Source organism: Tiliqua scincoides, chromosome 9 (assembly GCF_035046505.1).
Source record: "Tiliqua scincoides isolate rTilSci1 chromosome 9, rTilSci1.hap2, whole genome shotgun sequence".
NCBI lineage: Eukaryota > Metazoa > Chordata > Lepidosauria > Squamata > Scincidae > Tiliqua > Tiliqua scincoides.
In genome coordinates, this window is record NC_089829.1 from 40,328,322 (window position 1) to 40,345,566 (window position 17,245).

Below are 17,245 nucleotides of genomic sequence, written 5' to 3' on the forward strand. Positions count from 1 at the left end.
TAAGTGCCGTGCAAGTGGGTCCTCCCCCTCCTGTCCACTTCCATTTTGCTCCCACCACTCGGAATGACTCTGAAGGGAAGGGGGACAGGCTGCGTGCACAGTGTGGTGAGGCTCCTGCAAAACTTAGTGCTTTGCACCCCCTCTAGCTACACTACTGGCTTTCTCTTATGTGAAATTTGTATTCCATCCTTCCTTCCTTCTTCCAAGACTCCTTCCTTTTTCAGTTGCTGGTGCTGGAATATGTTTTCTGTATTTAAATTATCTGTAGGGTGGATTACTGATCAACCATCATGCAGACCAGTCATTAAACAGCTTCTGTCAGTGGCAGTCGGCTCTTGTTGGAAAGAATGGAAAGCGACACGACCATGCCATCTTGCTCACTGGATTGGATATCTGCTCCTGGAAGAATGAGCCATGTGACACTTTAGGTATGGGAAGGATATGAAGGTAGCTGTTGCAGATCATTATAACCCACAGTCCCAAGTCAGCTAATGCCTTCATTAGGACCAACCAAATGAAGCAGAATGTCCAACAGTGAGCTCTTGAGTTATACAAGACTCTTCATCGGGGAGATGGTAAGCAAAAAGATTGGTGTGGGGGAATGGGGGCATGCTGAAGGAGCCCTGCCCTGATCTGCCTGCCATCCTACCCCAAATTACCCCTGTCACTAACTTTCTGGCAGCAGTGCAGAACAGTGGACACCCTGGACAGTTCTGCAGGTTGCTGTTACCCATGCTTAGCCTGTGGGCATTTGTGCTGACAACCACAGCCCAGTAGTATAGTTAGAGGGCATACACAGCACTAAGTTTTGCAGGGAGCCTCACCACAGCATGCAAGCATCCCCTCCACTTCAGAGCCAGGCTTTCGCCTCTGTTTTGCTTTAGCAGCCTAGAAGGACTCCAAAGGGGAGGGGGAGGGGCTGCTTGCACAGTGCGTTGAGGCTCCCTGCAAAACTTAGTGCTTTGCACCCCCGCTAGCTGTGCTACTGCCTCAGCCTGCTGAATGGTGAAGCAGCTTTTGCATCATTGGCCTGGGAACGGGCAGCAAAATGGCAGATGTGTTTCAATGTAAGTAAGGGTAAAGTCATGCACACTGAGGCAAAAAAATCAATACTTCACATATAGTTTCTGGTCGACACATCTCAAAAAGGACATAGTGGAAATGGAAAAGGTGCAAAAGAGAGCGACTAAGATGATTACGGGGCTGGGGCACCTTCCTTATGAGGAAAGGCTACAGCGTTTGGGCCTCTTCAGCCTAGAAAAGAGGCACCTGAGGGGGGACATGACTGAGACAAAATTATGCATGGGAAGGATAAAGTGGATAGAGAGATGCTCTTTACGCTCTCACATAACACCAGAACCAGGGGACATCCACTAAAATTGAGTGTTGGGAGGGTTAGGACAGACAAAAGAAAATATTTCTTTACTCAGCGTGTGGTTGGTCTGTGGAACCGCAGGATGTGGTGACGGCATCTGGCCTGGATGCCTTTTAAAGGGAGTTGAACAAGTTTCTGGAGGAAAAATCCATTACGGGTTACAAGCCATGATGTGTATGTGCAACCTCCTGATTTTAGAAATGGGCTATTTCAGAATGCCAATGCAAGGGAGAGCACCAGGATGAGGTCTCTTGTTATCTGGTGTGCTCCCTGGGGCATTTGGTGGGCCGCTGTGAGATACAGGAAGCTGGACTAGATGGGCCTATGCCTGAGCCAGTGGGGCTGTTCTTATGTTCTTAACTACAATTCCCAGAATGCCTTGCAGGTCTCTTGTTGTCTTGTGTGCTCCCTGGGGCATTTGGTGGGCCGCTGTGAGTTACAGGAAGCTGGACTAGATGGGCCTATGGCCTGATCCAGTGGGGCTGTTCTTACGTTCTTATGACTTACAGTGGTAGATTGTGAGATCTGCCACTGTTAAGCCCAGCAAAGGATTGGGACATCACTCAAGTCTCTAGTGTTAACTTGAAACTTAGCAGGGATGAGGAAGAGATCAGGAAAAATGCAGAGCAAGAAAGCTGATTTTATATTCAGAAAGTGGAAGATATACTAGGCTAAAGGTCAACCGAAGCCAAATTCAGATCGTTGCCTATGCCGCAATCCTGTACATGCTTACCTAGGGGTAGGCCCCCCTGAACTCAATTCTGAGCAGATTCTGAACAGATATGCATAGCGTGGCTCTGCTATGTGCTGCATGTTGCCATCACTGCCCAGTGGCTCTGATGGTGAGGGGGTAGGGTGGGGCATGATTATACAGCACATTGTGGCGCCTGCAATACTTACCGCCACCCATTAAGCGACACTGCTGCTTCCCTTTATATTTGATCTACCTCCAGGGGCAACGTGTGAAGGAATGAGTGAATAAGAAAGTAGCAGGTTGTCTGTCTCACAGTTTCCTTCAGCTCTATCTAATTAGAAAGAATTTGGACTTAGCAATGTCAGGCCACAAGGAGAGGTCTTTGGGGGGGCCGATTTTGGATGGCCATTACGCTTGGGGAACTCCCCAGTCCTGTTGATGTTTTAGGTTTTGAAAATAAATATCTGTGGCCAACGGCGTTCTTGGTCACTCTGGCTGACCTTCAGAAAAGAGCTGGCACCCACTTTTTCAAATAACTTTCCCAGCGGACTGGGCCGATGATGAGTCAGCAGGGAAGGCAAGCTTGTGTTAGCTTTGTTCGCCAACTACTCCAGACATAATCCGTTTTTTTTTCTTGGACCAGGCCCAACATTTGTGTGTGTGTGTGTGTGTGTGTGTGTGTGTGTGTGTGTGAGAGAGAGAGAGAGAGAGTTGTTCTTATGTATTCCTTCTACGTGACAAAGCTAAATGTGTACGGAATCTTCCCTAGGCACCAGCCTAAAATATGTGCTGAATCTTTGTGAACGGTTGCAGTGGAATGAAGCTCTGCAGGGAATGGCATCCCTTTCTTGTGCCACTTTCTCAATCACTATCCCTTCCTGGCAGGTTTTGCTCCGATCAGTGGAATGTGCAGTAAATACCGGAGCTGCACCATCAACGAAGACACTGGACTTGGTCTGGCGTTCACGGTTGCCCATGAATCTGGACACAAGTAAGCTATTTCTTGTGAGTCTTTCTACCTATAAGCTAACTACTTCACTCGATGGTATTAATGCTGAGGTTGTTTTTTTAAAAAATTTTTTTTGCATTTTAATATCCTGGTGCTCCTGTGAAATTTAACCAAGATATTAAATATTCTGTGTGGTGACAGATTTTGCCCTTGTGGGTATAGCAAATTTGAAAATACCTTTCTGTTCTTTTGTCTGTTGAATGCTACCCTGGGGCCCAATCCTGGCCAATTTACTGGCACCGGTGCAGCCGCAATGCAACCCCAAAATAAGGGAACAAATGTTCCCATACCTTAAAGGGGCTTCTGTGACTGCTGGCCCACCACAAGATGCAGTGCATGACCCATTGGCACAGCTGCACCAGCGCTGGAAAATTGGATAGGACTGGGCCCTAAGTTGTCCTTGCCCGGAGGCAGGGTGAGCCCATCCATGAGGTCAACTGACGCATCCATCTCAGGCAGTGGATTTGCAGAAGGAGAGTTTCTGCTTCCATCTGCCCACCTGCCTCCACTACCTCTCTTCCACCAACTTGTTAGATTCAACACGGAAGAGGAGAATGGAGAAAAAGAGGAACAATGGAGACGAGGACAATGGTGGGCTAGAACTCTCCAATACTCTATCCACCACTCTTCCTCTTCTGAACCAGAAAATTACAAGCTGGTCAGCTCAGCCTGCAATCATATGCATTTATACCTGGAAATGTCACACTGAACTCAGTGGAACTTACTTCTGAGGATTGTACTGCTATTTTGAGTAAACTGGTGGAAAATATAATTAAATATAACATTATTAAGTATATAGAACAAGCCTTGCTGAGGTGAGTCCCAGCTCTTGAAGATCACTGAACTGGATAGATGTTGGGTATGATCCAGGAGAGGTCTTCTTATATTCACCATAACCCAGTGGAGTATTGGATAGCGAGAGCGTTTGGGGTGATTTAGGGCCCAATTCTATCCCACTTTCCGGCACTGATGCAACAGTGTCCAAAGTGTACACCTTGCATCCTGCAGTGTGTGTGTTTGTGTGTGTGTGTGTCAGGGAGGCCTCCTCACAGTAAATGAACATTTATTCCCTTACTTTGGGGCAGCATCGTGGCTGCATTGGCTCTGAAAAGTTGGATAGGATTGGACCCTTAGCTCAGTAGCATAGCTAGAGGGGGTGCAAAGCACTAAATTTTGCAGGGAGCCTCCTGCATGCAAGTGGCCCGTCCCCCTCCCCTTCGGGATCATTCTGGAATGCTAGAGCAAAACAGAAGCGTACACAAAATGCATGCCTCCGAAGGGGGGGAGGAGGGGCTGCTTGCAAGTCGTGGTGAGGCTCCTTGCAAAACGTAGTGCTTTGCACCCCCTCTAGCTATGCTACTGCCTTAGCTAATGTTGATTGTGTGTGACTTTTGTATATGCATTGTGTTTGTGAGCAAAGACACACACATGTTAGCCACCTGAACTTTAGAGAGAACTTTGGGAGATGCATTTCTATATATGCTCACAGTGACGCTGCATTCCCAAGGTATCAATAGCAGGCTAGCCGTGGTTTTCAGCACAAAGGCAGGATTAAGTCCAAAGTTCCTTTTGTTTGGGAGCCTTATGAAAATACATCCCGAACAGAAGCTCCCCTTTGTTGGCTGACAGCTCCATTCAACCCGTCTCCTTTTGTCAATGGCCATGCTGCTGTCATCCCATTTGCTCGTTACATGAATCCATGATTCTGCATGACTGGTCAGGTCTATTCAGTCTTCATTGTGGAAATACTCCGTAGCGGGCTGGCTGTGACCTCATGGGGACATGAGTGGCCCTTTCGTGGGGTGCTACTGTTCTTTGGAAAGGAAACAAGGAATTAAGGACTAATCCTGGACCCAGTGGTAACTGACAGGGATTTCTCAGTCTGTTATTGGTAAGCAATAACAGCACATTGGTGCAAGTCAGAATAATTCCTTCTGCAGCTCCCTGGTACAGAAAATATAGAGCCCAAACCATAACCAGATATCATCAGTATGGAGTGAGATGGGATTATCTTTGATCCAATTTCAGTCTGAGTTCATTTTTTCCTGCTTGATTCAGTTCCTGTTACTATACCGCTTGAGTACATAGTATCAGCATTTTTGTGGCTCATTCGTTTGCTCGTTTACTGGATCATTATCCTGCTTTTCTCCCCAGAAGGGGGCCCAAAGAGGCTTACAAAAAAAATACAAAAAACATAAAAGCACCATTAAAACAATTACAATAAATTTTTGAAAACAAAGCTCTTAAAACATTAATACCACCTTAAAACAATTCCAATAACACACATGACCAAAAGCAGGCACCTTATAAGAAAGGGCAGAACCCATAAAATCTAGGTATCCTTGTTAAAAAGACCAATAACTCAGAAAGCTTGTTTAAAAAGAAATGTCTTTAGGCCCTATGGAAAGCCTCTAAGGCAGTGTTTCTCAAACTGTGTGTCGCGACAACTAGGTGGGTCACGAGCCAATTTCAGGTGGTGAGTCCCTATTCATTTCAATAATTTTTTTTAATATATTAGACTTGATGCTACCATGGTATGTGACTGCATTTGAGGAAATGTTACAGACCTGTACTTTTAACAGGCTACTGTGTATATGCTTTCAACAATGGTAGTAAATGGGACTTACTTCTGAGTAAGTGTGGGTAGGATTGCAGTCTAGGATTGTTAAAAATTTTCCTGCTTGATGATGCCACTTGTGGTCATGACATCACTTCTGGTGGGTCCTGACATATTCTTATTCAAAAAAGTATGTACCCCAACTTCCCCAGGAGAAAAGGCTCGATGTATCTTTATAGACCTAGGTGCCCCTGCTCATAAGATAATTGCTCCTGCTGCAGGTGTAGTCCAGGAGCTCCATTTCCCCCTTGCTCTGCCTTGACTACCACCCTAATGTGGGCTCTAAGCGGTGCTGAGGAAAGCAGGAGTCCAGTGGCCCCTCCTCTTCTTCTTGGCTGCAAACAGTTGCAAAGAACTGTGACAGAAGGGAGTGGAAAAGGCTCATCTGTACACCTGTACAGATGGAAATGTGTGCTCAGAACTAGAATAGGGAACCCAACACAGGATTTTGACTCTTGGCTCCTACCCTGCCTGGAAGCATCTGCTGCTGCCTTTATCACCCCCTCCAAAAGTCAGCACTTTGCTTTGAGGGAGGTGAATGGAGACATTAAACTAGCAAGCAGGTGGACGCTTTATATTTGAGATGTAAGCAGTGGCGTAGCTAGAGGGGGTGCAAAGCATTACATTTTGGAGGGAGCCTCACTGCTGTGTGCAAGGGGCTCCTCGCCCCCTTCAGAGCCATTCCAGACAGTGGGAGCAAAACAGAGGCAAATGCAGGGAGGTGGGGGGGTGAATGCCTCCATTTTGCTCCTACTGCCTGGAATGGCTCTGAAGAGGGGGAAGGACTTCTTGCATGCCATAGTGAGGCTCTCTGCAAAACCTAGCGCTTTGCACTCTCTCTAGATATGCCACTGGGTGTAAGTATGCATCACATAACTTACACGCGTCACACAGTAGACAAGTAAGAGTTGTGTTAATTCTATAGGTAACTAGGAGTTGTGTCAAATTTGCTCATTAGCGTCTCAACAAGGGTGTTTACTTACAAGGGCAAGTGCGTGGTGCACTGATGTTTTTCTTTGTAACTCTAAGAACATAATAACAGCCCCACTGGATCAGGCCATAGGCCCATCCAGTCCAGCTTCCTGTATCTCACAGAGGCCCACCAAATGCCCCAGGGAGCACACCAGATAACAAGAGACCTGCATCCTGGTGCCCTCCCTTGCATCAGACATAGCCCATTTCTAAAATCAGGAGGTTGCATATACACACCGTGGCTTGTAGCCCGTAATGGATTTTTCCACCATAAATTTGTCCAATCCCCTTTTAAAGGCATCTAGGCCAGATGCCGTCACCACATCCTGTGGTAAGGAGTTCTACAGACCAACCACACGTTTCAACTCTAATTGAAATGAATTGGAGCTACTTTGGAACACGGTAAGCGAAAGTTCTCTTGCACAAACCCCACTGAAATCAATGGAATCTCCATGAGGGCCTGGTTTGAGAACGGTGTTCTGTTCTGCACAAACTGAAATGGAATTAATTGGCTCTGCATTGGACTGTGGTTCATGGAACTTCTCTTGCCCAAGGCCAATTGGACTGAATGAGTGCCATTCAGGGGAACCTCCACTGTCCATTTTGAAGGGGCTTGCGTCCAAAAGGTCCTGATGAATTGGTTGGTTGGCAACCTTCAGTCTCGAAAGACTATGGTAGAAGCCTACAGCACCCGTTATTCCCAGGTGGTCTCCCATCCAAGTACTAACCAGGCCTGAGCCTGCTTAGCTTCTAACATTGTGCCCTACAAAAAGCACTTGATAGGGCAATGCAACGTACATAATACTTTACATTTCAACCTGATTTCCGTCTTCTATTTACCTTTCGAAACTTCAGGCCAAGGCTTATCAGCCTTACTGGGAGTGTTCTCTTTTCCTCTTAACATTCCTTGGCATAGAAAAGTCTATATCCGGACCGGAAGGATTTATGTAACGCCTTCCATAAAGGCATCTTGGAGAGACTGCACTTCTTTCATTTGGCGATAACTGCTCAAAATCCCCCCCCCCCCGCCATTGTCATGTGTCCAAGCCTGTGTCTTTTCAGCTGTGTAATATGGGAAATTGGCAGCAGTGACCCTTCGGGTGCCTGGAGGCAGACGCTCCTCAGAAGTGTTGCCTAAAGATCCTATTAGTAGTCGGATAGTAATTATAGGTGGGAGGGAGCTTTTGAAACAATTAAGTTTTGTGTGTGTGTGTGTGTGTGTGCGCGCGCGCGTGCATGTGTGTGTGTGTCAAATAAATTACTTAAGGTTTCACAACACTTCCTTCCCCATAAAATGAAGGATGCCACAATTACTCATGCATTTAATTAATAAAGGGAAGGAGCTTCCAAGTTGGAGATATTGGGCCAAATTCAATGGGATGATGTCAGTTCCTTTTTGATTATGTGCAATTGCCCCAAGCCCATGAAATGAAGGGATGGCAGAGCATGGGGCTGCCGCGGTGCCAGGCAGCCCCTGGTGGCTCCTGATGCCTCCTTGGGAGAAGGGGACATGTGTCCCCTTCCCCCAAGTAAGGTAAGAGGCCCCGTAATGGGGCTACTCGATTCTGCATTGGCTATTTAGCCGGTGCAGAGTAAAGACGCTTGGTCCTGGAGCCCCAACAAGGGGTCCTGCCCCCTCCTGCCCTGCTCCCTCCCCTGCCATGCCTTTCCTCACCCTCCACCCACCCCAGAACACCTCCTGCCCACCTCCCCCCGCCCTGACGTACCTCTCCGCCACCCGGTGCTTTGCATAGAGCGCCGGGCAGCAGTCTGCCAGCCTCCAATCGGTGCTGTCCCAGCGCAGGCTCGCTCTGGCGCTGGACTGGTGGTACTGTTCATAAACATCCAGGTTCAAATTCCTACTCAGCCATGAAACTTCCTGGGTGACCTTGGGTCAGTCACCATCTCTCAGCCTTACCTACCTCACAAGGTTGTTGTGAGGACATTAGTCCCGCATATAGAGAGGTGAAAGTTCAAACCACTTATTATAATGTTAAATCCAAAGATAAAATTTGCAATAAAGCTCCTTTTTTCTCCCTCTTTTTTTTTTTTTTGCATACACATTGTAAATATCTGTATTTAATTTCCTTTTTATGTGTTTGTTTTTCTAGCTTTGGCATGATCCATGACGGGGAAGGGAACCCCTGCAGAAAAGCTGAAGGCAACATTATGTCTCCTACTCTCACAGGAAACAATGGTGTGTTTTCGTGGTCTGTCTGCAGCCGGCAGTACCTTAACAAATTCCTCAGGTAGGAGCAGTAGCATACCAAGGGGAGTCAGGGGGTCAGTTCTCTCTGGGTGCCAGCCATAAGAGGAGTTGCCAGCATCTCGTGCCTGTCATGTCATGTGCTGTGGCTGGTACAAAAATCATTGCACTTTGTTGATGCTTTAAGGTGCCAGCAATAAGGGGAAGTAGGTCTACCTAGGCCAGGTCTACCTATGGCTTCCAGCAGCCAAGGGCAAGGTGGTGGGAGCCTTTTGCCCTGGGTACCAGTGGGGCTAAATACACTACTGGGTAGTGGGTAGGACACCACTGGGTAGGACTGACGCTTTCTGAATCTTTGTTCTGGGGCAAATGACCCTAAGAAGTGGAAGTCTAACATTGGATCACCCAACACATTTCGTGAAGGTTGAAAAACTGTCCTTCAAAGAAAAACACTGGGCTAATGAAATATTATGGGCCAAATGAGGTGATACTATCTACTGATCCTATATACACTTGACTACAAACAAGAGTGTACACTCTGCATACTCACATAGGGAGGGAGCACTATCTGCGCAGTCCATGGTGTTAGAATGAGTATGCTAAATGCAATAATGTGTTAAGTAGGTGGGGTTGGATGTGCATGCCCTTACCGGTAATGTGTGTGTGGGTAAGCCCCTGGGCAGCCTCTCTCAAGTTGGGCCAAGATGACAGGTATTCTGTATGCTGGATCATAAGATTATTCTAATCAACTTCCTTTAATATATATGCACAGTTTCTAATTATCAACCAGGCTTACAGAATTTCTATGGAAATACATGCAACTAAAGTCAGTAAATTAATAAAAAGACTCAGGATGCCTGCAAGAGGCTTGGAAAGTGCATGAGTCAGCAGCCAGGATGACAACTGCACTGTGATGGGAAATTTCTGGGGAAATGGTGGTGGTGTCTTGTGGTACTTGTGGGACCCCTGGACCCCTGGCACTCAGCAGTGAGTGGTAGGAGGCTTGGCAGGCAGAGCTTCAAGGCATGCTTTTCTGCACTCGAAGAAGCCCTGCCATCCACCCTGAGCCTCTCACTGGTGTTTGTTGCATTGATTTGGCCTCCCAACCCAGAAGTAATTGTCAATGATGTCATTGCCAGTGACTTCTGGTGGTACTTCAGATAGGTGGACCTTGTGAAGTGGTACTGAGGAGGACAAATGTTGAGAAACACTGCTCTATACACATATGTATATGCCCTTTTTATTTGTTGGTAATTCAGTAGATTTATATTAACGACAAATGAAAGGATATATACAGACACACACAAAAGAAATCAAACTTGAGGTCGTTTTCACACATTATGTGTCTGGGTGATAAGAATAGGCCCTCGGTTTGGCTGTACTTGTCGTAAGAGGCGACTAAACAGCCACCGGGTAGATGAGACTCGTTAGCCTGGGAAGGCAGCTCATCTGAGAGAAGGAAAACTCTGATCCCAAACCTCCACTGCCTTGTGGCTACATCTAGTTATGGAAAAGGCTTCAGGAGTCAACCTCGAGGCAAAATCCGGAGTCCCTGAGGCAGTTCATGGCTGTACACAGTCATGTTCTGGCAACTCCTGCGACGCCACTGGAACCAACCTTATTGGCTTTTGCCTTTCCATTGGACCATTTCAGCGACGTTGAGAGGGGGGATTGGCTGCATGGGTAACAGTCTATCCACCATATCTACTTTACCCAGGCTTCGCACACTGGAGAGGGCACTTTTTTCCAGAACAACTATTCAGAGTGTGATACTATAGTTTTCCGAGACTGAAGAATGCCAACAGTATGTGTCTGAACAGAGTCCTATTGCCTATCTTTAGAATGCAACCAAAGGAGAAAGTCTGTTCTCAAGGGATAGCAAATTCCACTTTATGCATAACTGAGGAGAAGTCCTATGTCTTCTTGTATCTTCATGTATAGAGGAGAGACTCAGCGAAGGGCACCCTCTTTCAATGGCAGTATGTGGCAGGCTCGTGTGGGAAGGGATGGTTCTTCAGCCGGGTCCTTCCAGTCTTAACAGTGTCGGGCTTTAATAATCTTAAATCAGCAGCTTGAATTGGACTCAGAAACCAACTGAGAGCCAGTGAAGTTGATGTAATATTGGAACTCTACAATCAGATAAAAACTGCTGACAGGCAGGAGCTTGCTGATAAGAAGCTGATTTTATGCAACTGCTTTTTTATGTGGGGTTTGCCCACTTTTTGCTGCTTACACCTTCTTCGTGTGGTGGGAATTTAATGTTGCAGTGTGATTATCAGCCCAATCTTATCCATTACCCCCTCCCCCAACTGATGGTGGGTGACATCTGCATCCTAAGATGGGGGGAAGAATTGGAGGTCTCCTCTGGGCAATTGCTCTACCCTTGTCCTCTGGGGGTCTACTCAGACCTGAGCTCGCTACATCAAGTCTAGGAAGGGGGATAGAATCTTGCCCCCCCTCCTATGCCCAGTCTGCGCATCTTGTACCCCTGTTGCCACTTTCCTCCGCCCCTTTTCACTCCTTCCTATCTCCATTATGGAATATAAAGAATTGGTCCATAGATCTTAAGGATAGTTTATTTTAGGTAACATAACTCCTGCAAATAGCTTGGGCCATTACGGCAGGTCCTCTGAAGTAACATTGACAGGTTGTCTCTGGCGTTCATGGGGTTTGTGAGTTTGGTGCAGCAGACGTATTGGATGGGTCGACATGGTCACTAGGTGTGAAGTCATTCTCATCATCTGGTCTTGGAATCTGATGGGCTCTGTGAACTGTTTTGATAGGAGACCCATTTCTTGTGACTTCATGGCCCCCTCTCTGAGCTGTGATCACAGTAGCACGAGATTGGACTAGGATGCAGGCCTCTTGTTTTCTGGTGTGCACCCTGGGGCATTTGGTGGGCCACTGTGCGATACAGGAAGCTGGACTAGATGGGCCTATGGCCTGATCCAGTGGGGCTGTTCTTATGTTCTTAACTACAATTCCCAGGAAGCCTTGCAGGTCTCTTGTTATCTGGTGTGCTCCCTGGGGCATTTGGTGGGCCGCTGTGTGATACAGGAAGCTGGACTAGATGGGCCTATGGCCTGATCCAGTGGGGCTGTTCTTATGTTCTTAACTACAATTCCCAGGAAGCCTTGCAGGTCTCTTGTTATCTGGTGTGCTCCCTGGGGCATTTGTGGGCCGCTGTGAGATACAGGAAGCTGGACTAGATGGGCCTATGGCCTGATCCAGTGGGGCTGTTCTTATGTTCTTAAACTACAATTCCCAGGAAGCCTTGCAGGTCTCTTGTTATCTGGTGTGCTCCCTGGGGCATTTGGTGGGCCGCTGTGCGATACAGGAAGCTGGACTAGATGGACCTTTGGACTGATTCAATGGGGCTCTTCTTATGATATTATGTTCTTATAATCTTCTCATAGGGCATCACTTTGAGGAAACTGTGTCTATACCCATTTGCTAAACATGATGGTAGCTGGTGCCATGCCAGGGGAAGCATAGGGAGTGGTTTGGGTTCTGTGAAGAAATCTAAATAAATATTTCATATTAGCTTCCTCTGTTGGGGCAATCTGTAGAACTTTCTGAAGTGTCCTCTTAAATATCTCAACTTCCACATTGGCCTGTGGCCATTGTGGTATGATGTTTCCAGTGATGGAATCCAAGGAAGGCTGGAGATTGAGCAATCTCCAAGCTTTGGAAAGGTGAACCATTGCTACTTTTCACCATAAGATGGCATCTTATCCAATTTGGGGATGACAAAAGCTGCCAAAACAGTTGTGACCCTTTCCTCCTCTAGAAATCGACGGCAGTCAGTAATCACCCAAGACTTCTCCTCTGCTGGGGAGTTCCCAGAAATCATCACGTGGTGATGGAGGAACAGAGAGACATACAATGGTGTGGAATGGTTCTTTGAAACATCTGAAACAGTGCACCAGATTTTGTATGTCATCCGTTAGGGATGTCAATCCCAGGAACCGTATATTCTCTCTTGGTATACCTTTAGTTTTAATTACAGGCATCCCCCACTTATTTGATGGGTTAGAGACCAGAGCACTGTCAAAAACCGGAAATCATTCAAAATCATCAAGCCACACAAATCACAGAAGCCCAGCAATGGGGGTAGGGGGTGAGCTGTTTCTTGAGAGGGGCGGAGGGCACTTGCCTCCCTCTGGCACAGCCTACACAATCCCAATGTGAATTTATGTTTGTAATCAGTGTATTGGACCCAGTGACCATCACATATACTGGGATTGTTTCTGGTGTATCCTGAAGGCAAGCTGAACTTGGCACATGCTGCACATTGATCATGGTTCTTGATTTGCAGCACCATTTCCAGCAGTTTCTGAAAGATTGTGTGATATATGCACCGTTGTCAAAGTTGCACCAGTGTTAGTCAAGATTGGAGTCATGTCTGAAAATATGGCACCCTGGGAGTCCCTTCAGTTTGGAAGCAATTGCCTGCATGGAAAACACTGTATAAACATCTGAGCTGCCTTCTTCCATTTGTTTGGCTTCAACCTTGGAAATGAATAGCTGGTGGCACTGATAATGATCTGCAGACATTTAGATAGCGGTTTCTGCCAGAGACATCACTATGGTTTGAATCAACTGCTGTGAGATTGCGTCACTCCCATGAAGACCTTCTCCCTTACCAGACCATACTGAATAAAATGTAACATCATACACAAAGCCTAAATGCAGTGGCATCATTAGGGTTGGTGTAACCCGCATTCACTTTATTTATTTATCTTAATATATAACAGTACAGGTCACCCAACCAAATGGAAACCAACAAAAAAAACAGTGGCCAACTTGATGACACCGACACAACTAAATAAGGGCACAATCCTAACCCCTGATGTCAGTGCTTTCCAGCACTGGCGTAGCGGTGCCAATGGGACATGTGCTGCATCCTGCAGTTGGGTGTCACTCACAGAGGCCTCCTCAAGGTAGGGCAATGTTTGTTCCCTTGCATCAGAGCTGCATTGCCCTTATGTCGGTGCAGGAAAGGTCTGTCATAAGGGGTTAGGATTGCGCCCCAAGAGTTTTAGTATTAGCTCTGAGACATGGAAATGAGAGCTGACTCAGGGCACAAGCCTAACCAGGTCTACTCAGAAGTAAGTCCTATTTTGTTCAATGGGGCTTACTCTCAGGAAAGTGTGGCTAGGATTGCAACCTCATACTACCACCTTATTGGTTCCCTGCTATGTCATCATAATACCTTATTGGCTCTTGGAACAATCAGTCTCATTGGTCGGTTTTGAATTAAGAAAATCCACTTTTTGTTACATAAAGCAGTTGTGTTTCATGTTCTGATTAGTTGGCCATAACTTTTAACAGATTACAGGTAGTTCAACACAGTTTGTTTCATTACATTCTGCATGAAAATACTTTTCCAATGATATTTAACATGATCGTATTATTCATAAATACAAATTTTCCAAAAGGTTTCCAAAATTTTGGCCACTTGTGGTGTTACCTCCTGAGTGTGTTACCCAGTGTGGTCTGCACCCCCTAGTGATGCTACTGGTTTCTGCAGTTGTGAGAAATGGTACCTCTGGCAGGGAAAAGGTCTCTGTGGGGATAAGAGTCTCCACAGTTGAGTTATCTTCATAGATACTTGCTGAGCTTTGGGATGTTATTGTCAACTTGAAAGAAAAGATTGGTTGGTTCCTGTTGTCTGGCATGTGTATGCTTCCATGCTTATTAGCTAAGCATGTCTTTTAGACAGTTCACTTGCTCAAGCAGCATCCAGTATTTTGGTGAAGGTCAACTGAGGTTCTTGTAAGGTTTGCTCCTGAGTTTGGCTGAGGAATATCCTTGTATTTTTCATGCCCTTATCTCATGATCCATGTAGGCAAATTCACATGATCTTGCCAGGTGAGATTAGCAGTTGTGATATTTATCTTCTTCCTTTTGGCTAGCTTGCTGAACACTATACTGTTTGAAGTCTACATTTCGATATGGATTGAAGTACTTGATAAGCGCTCTCTTTGCTTTATTGTAATCATTGCTATCTCCGGTGTCAGGCAGAGTGTTGACAATGTAGTGTACTTCACCACCTGCAAAATGTAGTAAAACCGCCTGTTTGGTTGTGTAGTTATCTTCCTTTGCTGCAAAAAATGAATTCTCCAGCCTTTCAAGCTAGTGCTTCCACCTGGGCCCTGCATGAAATTCAAGAAATACAGAGAACCTGCTGAAAACAAAATCCCAACTTGGCATAATTTTTTTTAAAAAAGGAATTTAAATTAACTCTTGTGAGAGTTTTAGAAGTTGTTAGAAGGAGATATTGTACTTCTGTCTTGCTTTTGGAAATGAAACTCAAAATGATGGCTGCTGCACCTCTTACAGAATTAAGATTATGCAAAGTGTACAAAGAGTAAGAGTTTAATGTTGTGGTTCTTTCACTGGGTATTGTCACAAACGGACAGATATCCATTCCTTTTACATAACATAAGAACAGCCCCACTGGATCAGGCCATAGGCCCATCTAGTCCAGCTTCCTGTATCTCACAGCGGCCCACCAAATGCCCCAGGGAGCACACCAGATAACAAGAGACCTGCAAGGCTTCCTGGGAATTGTAGTTAAGAACATAAGAACAGCCCCACTGGATCAGGCCATAGGCCCATCTAGTCCAACTTCCTGTATCTCACAGCGGCCCACCAAATGCCCCAGGGAGCACACCAGATAACAAGAGACCTGCAAGGCTTCCTGGGAATTGTAGTTAAGAACATAAGAACAGCCCCACTGGATCAGGCCATAGGCCCATCTAGTCCAGCTTCCTGTATCTCACAGCGGCCCACCAAATGCCCCAGGGAGCACACCAGATAACAAGAGACCTCATCCTGGTGCCCTCCCTTGCATCTGGCATTCTGACATAACCCATTTCTAAAATCAGGAGGTTGTGCATACAAATCCTTCTTGCCCTTTCAGCCTAATGAGATAGGTAGGCCTGGTCCCAGAGATCTGAGAGTTTTCTAGGGAAGTTGGATTGTTTCTAGAGGACGACTGAAATTTGCACATTCCTATCACAGTTGCACAAATTGCATTGGTTCCATATACTGCACCATGACCAGGAAGTGTCAGCACTCACAAAAGGATCATTTACATGACCAATATCTAGTTGTTAGGGCCAGCATAAGCACAAGGCTTCTCTGGGCAACTGTTAAGAGCCCATCACCTTAGATGTTTCGCCTTGGGAAACATTCTGAAATTCACTTTGAATTTTACACTGCATGACATTTTCCTAGGGATGTGCAGAATTGTTCTGAGATATTTCAATTGTCTTATAGAAATTCATTTAATTTACTTTGGAAATTCTTCTTGTGAGGAACCCTGGAATTTGCTTTGTGTTTCAAGTTTTTAAAACTTCTGGTGCCAATGCAAAATTGTGGCACCACTTTCCCATCTTGATCACACAAACTGCATTGAATGCATGTCCCCCAGGTGGACACCTTGTCTGTTCCTGGGCTGCTCACAGGTGGTTTAGCTCACAGTGTTTTTCAGTGAAGCCAGTTCCCACCCTGAGCTGCAAGTCATGAGAAATGAATAATACCTTAAGGACAGCCATATTAATCTGCCTGCCTGCTGAGCTCTTTTAGTGAGGCCTTGCTCCTCATGCTGTCATTAGACAAAGCTCTTCTGATGGATGCACAGGACAGGGCCTTCTCTGTGGTTGCACCCTCAAGAGTGAAATTCTGTGTCAGGGCTTTGGAAGGCAGTGTCATTTTTAAAGGCAGTGTCATTAAGCCATTCCTGCCCAATGTTGCTTATATGCAACAGGGACCAAATCGGTACACTTGTGGGCTGGGCAAAAATGAGTTAAAAAAAAGCATAAGACTCATTTTTTTCATCAGGCATGTGAACTGAATTGTTCTTTGGTGTTGGCCTGCTTCTGGAATAGTTATTTGGGTTATGATTATGGTTTTGCCTTTGTGTTTAATAGAAATTGTTTGTAATATTTATTACTTTTATGTTAGCCACCTTAAGACCTTTGGGCGTAAGATGGAATTAAAAAAATTAAAGCAATATTTTAAATGTATTCATGTTGGCAACCTTCAGTCTCGAAAGACTATGGTATCGCACTCTGAATGGTGGTTCTGGAACAGCGTTTAGTATGGCTGAAAAGGCCGATTTGGGAGTGACAATCCCTTCCACATTGGGGGCAAGTGTAGTCTGTCCCTGGTCTGTCTCCCTGGCTACGGGCCTTCCTTCTTTGCCTCTTTGCCTCAGACTGTTGGCCAAGTGTCTCTTCAAACTGGGAAAGGCCATGTTGCACAGCCTGCCTCCAAGCGGGCCGCTCAGAGGCCAGGGTTTCCCACCTGTTCAGGTCCACTCCTAAGGCCTTCAGATCCCTCTTGCAGATGTCCTTGTATCG

General features: G+C 46.0%; 1 protein-coding gene across 1 annotated transcript in view; it reads left to right on the top strand.

The window, feature by feature from the left end:
* The window catches only part of ADAMTS18 (ADAM metallopeptidase with thrombospondin type 1 motif 18), a 133,694-nt gene that overhangs the window by 55,285 nt on the left and 61,164 nt on the right, over positions 1–17,245 (top strand). The window contains exons 7-9 of the mRNA XM_066637972.1: positions 269–428; positions 2,955–3,060; positions 8,779–8,916. Coding sequence (XP_066494069.1) covers positions 269–428; positions 2,955–3,060; positions 8,779–8,916 — 404 coding nt within the window. The remainder of the gene's footprint in view (positions 1–268; positions 429–2,954; positions 3,061–8,778; positions 8,917–17,245) is intronic.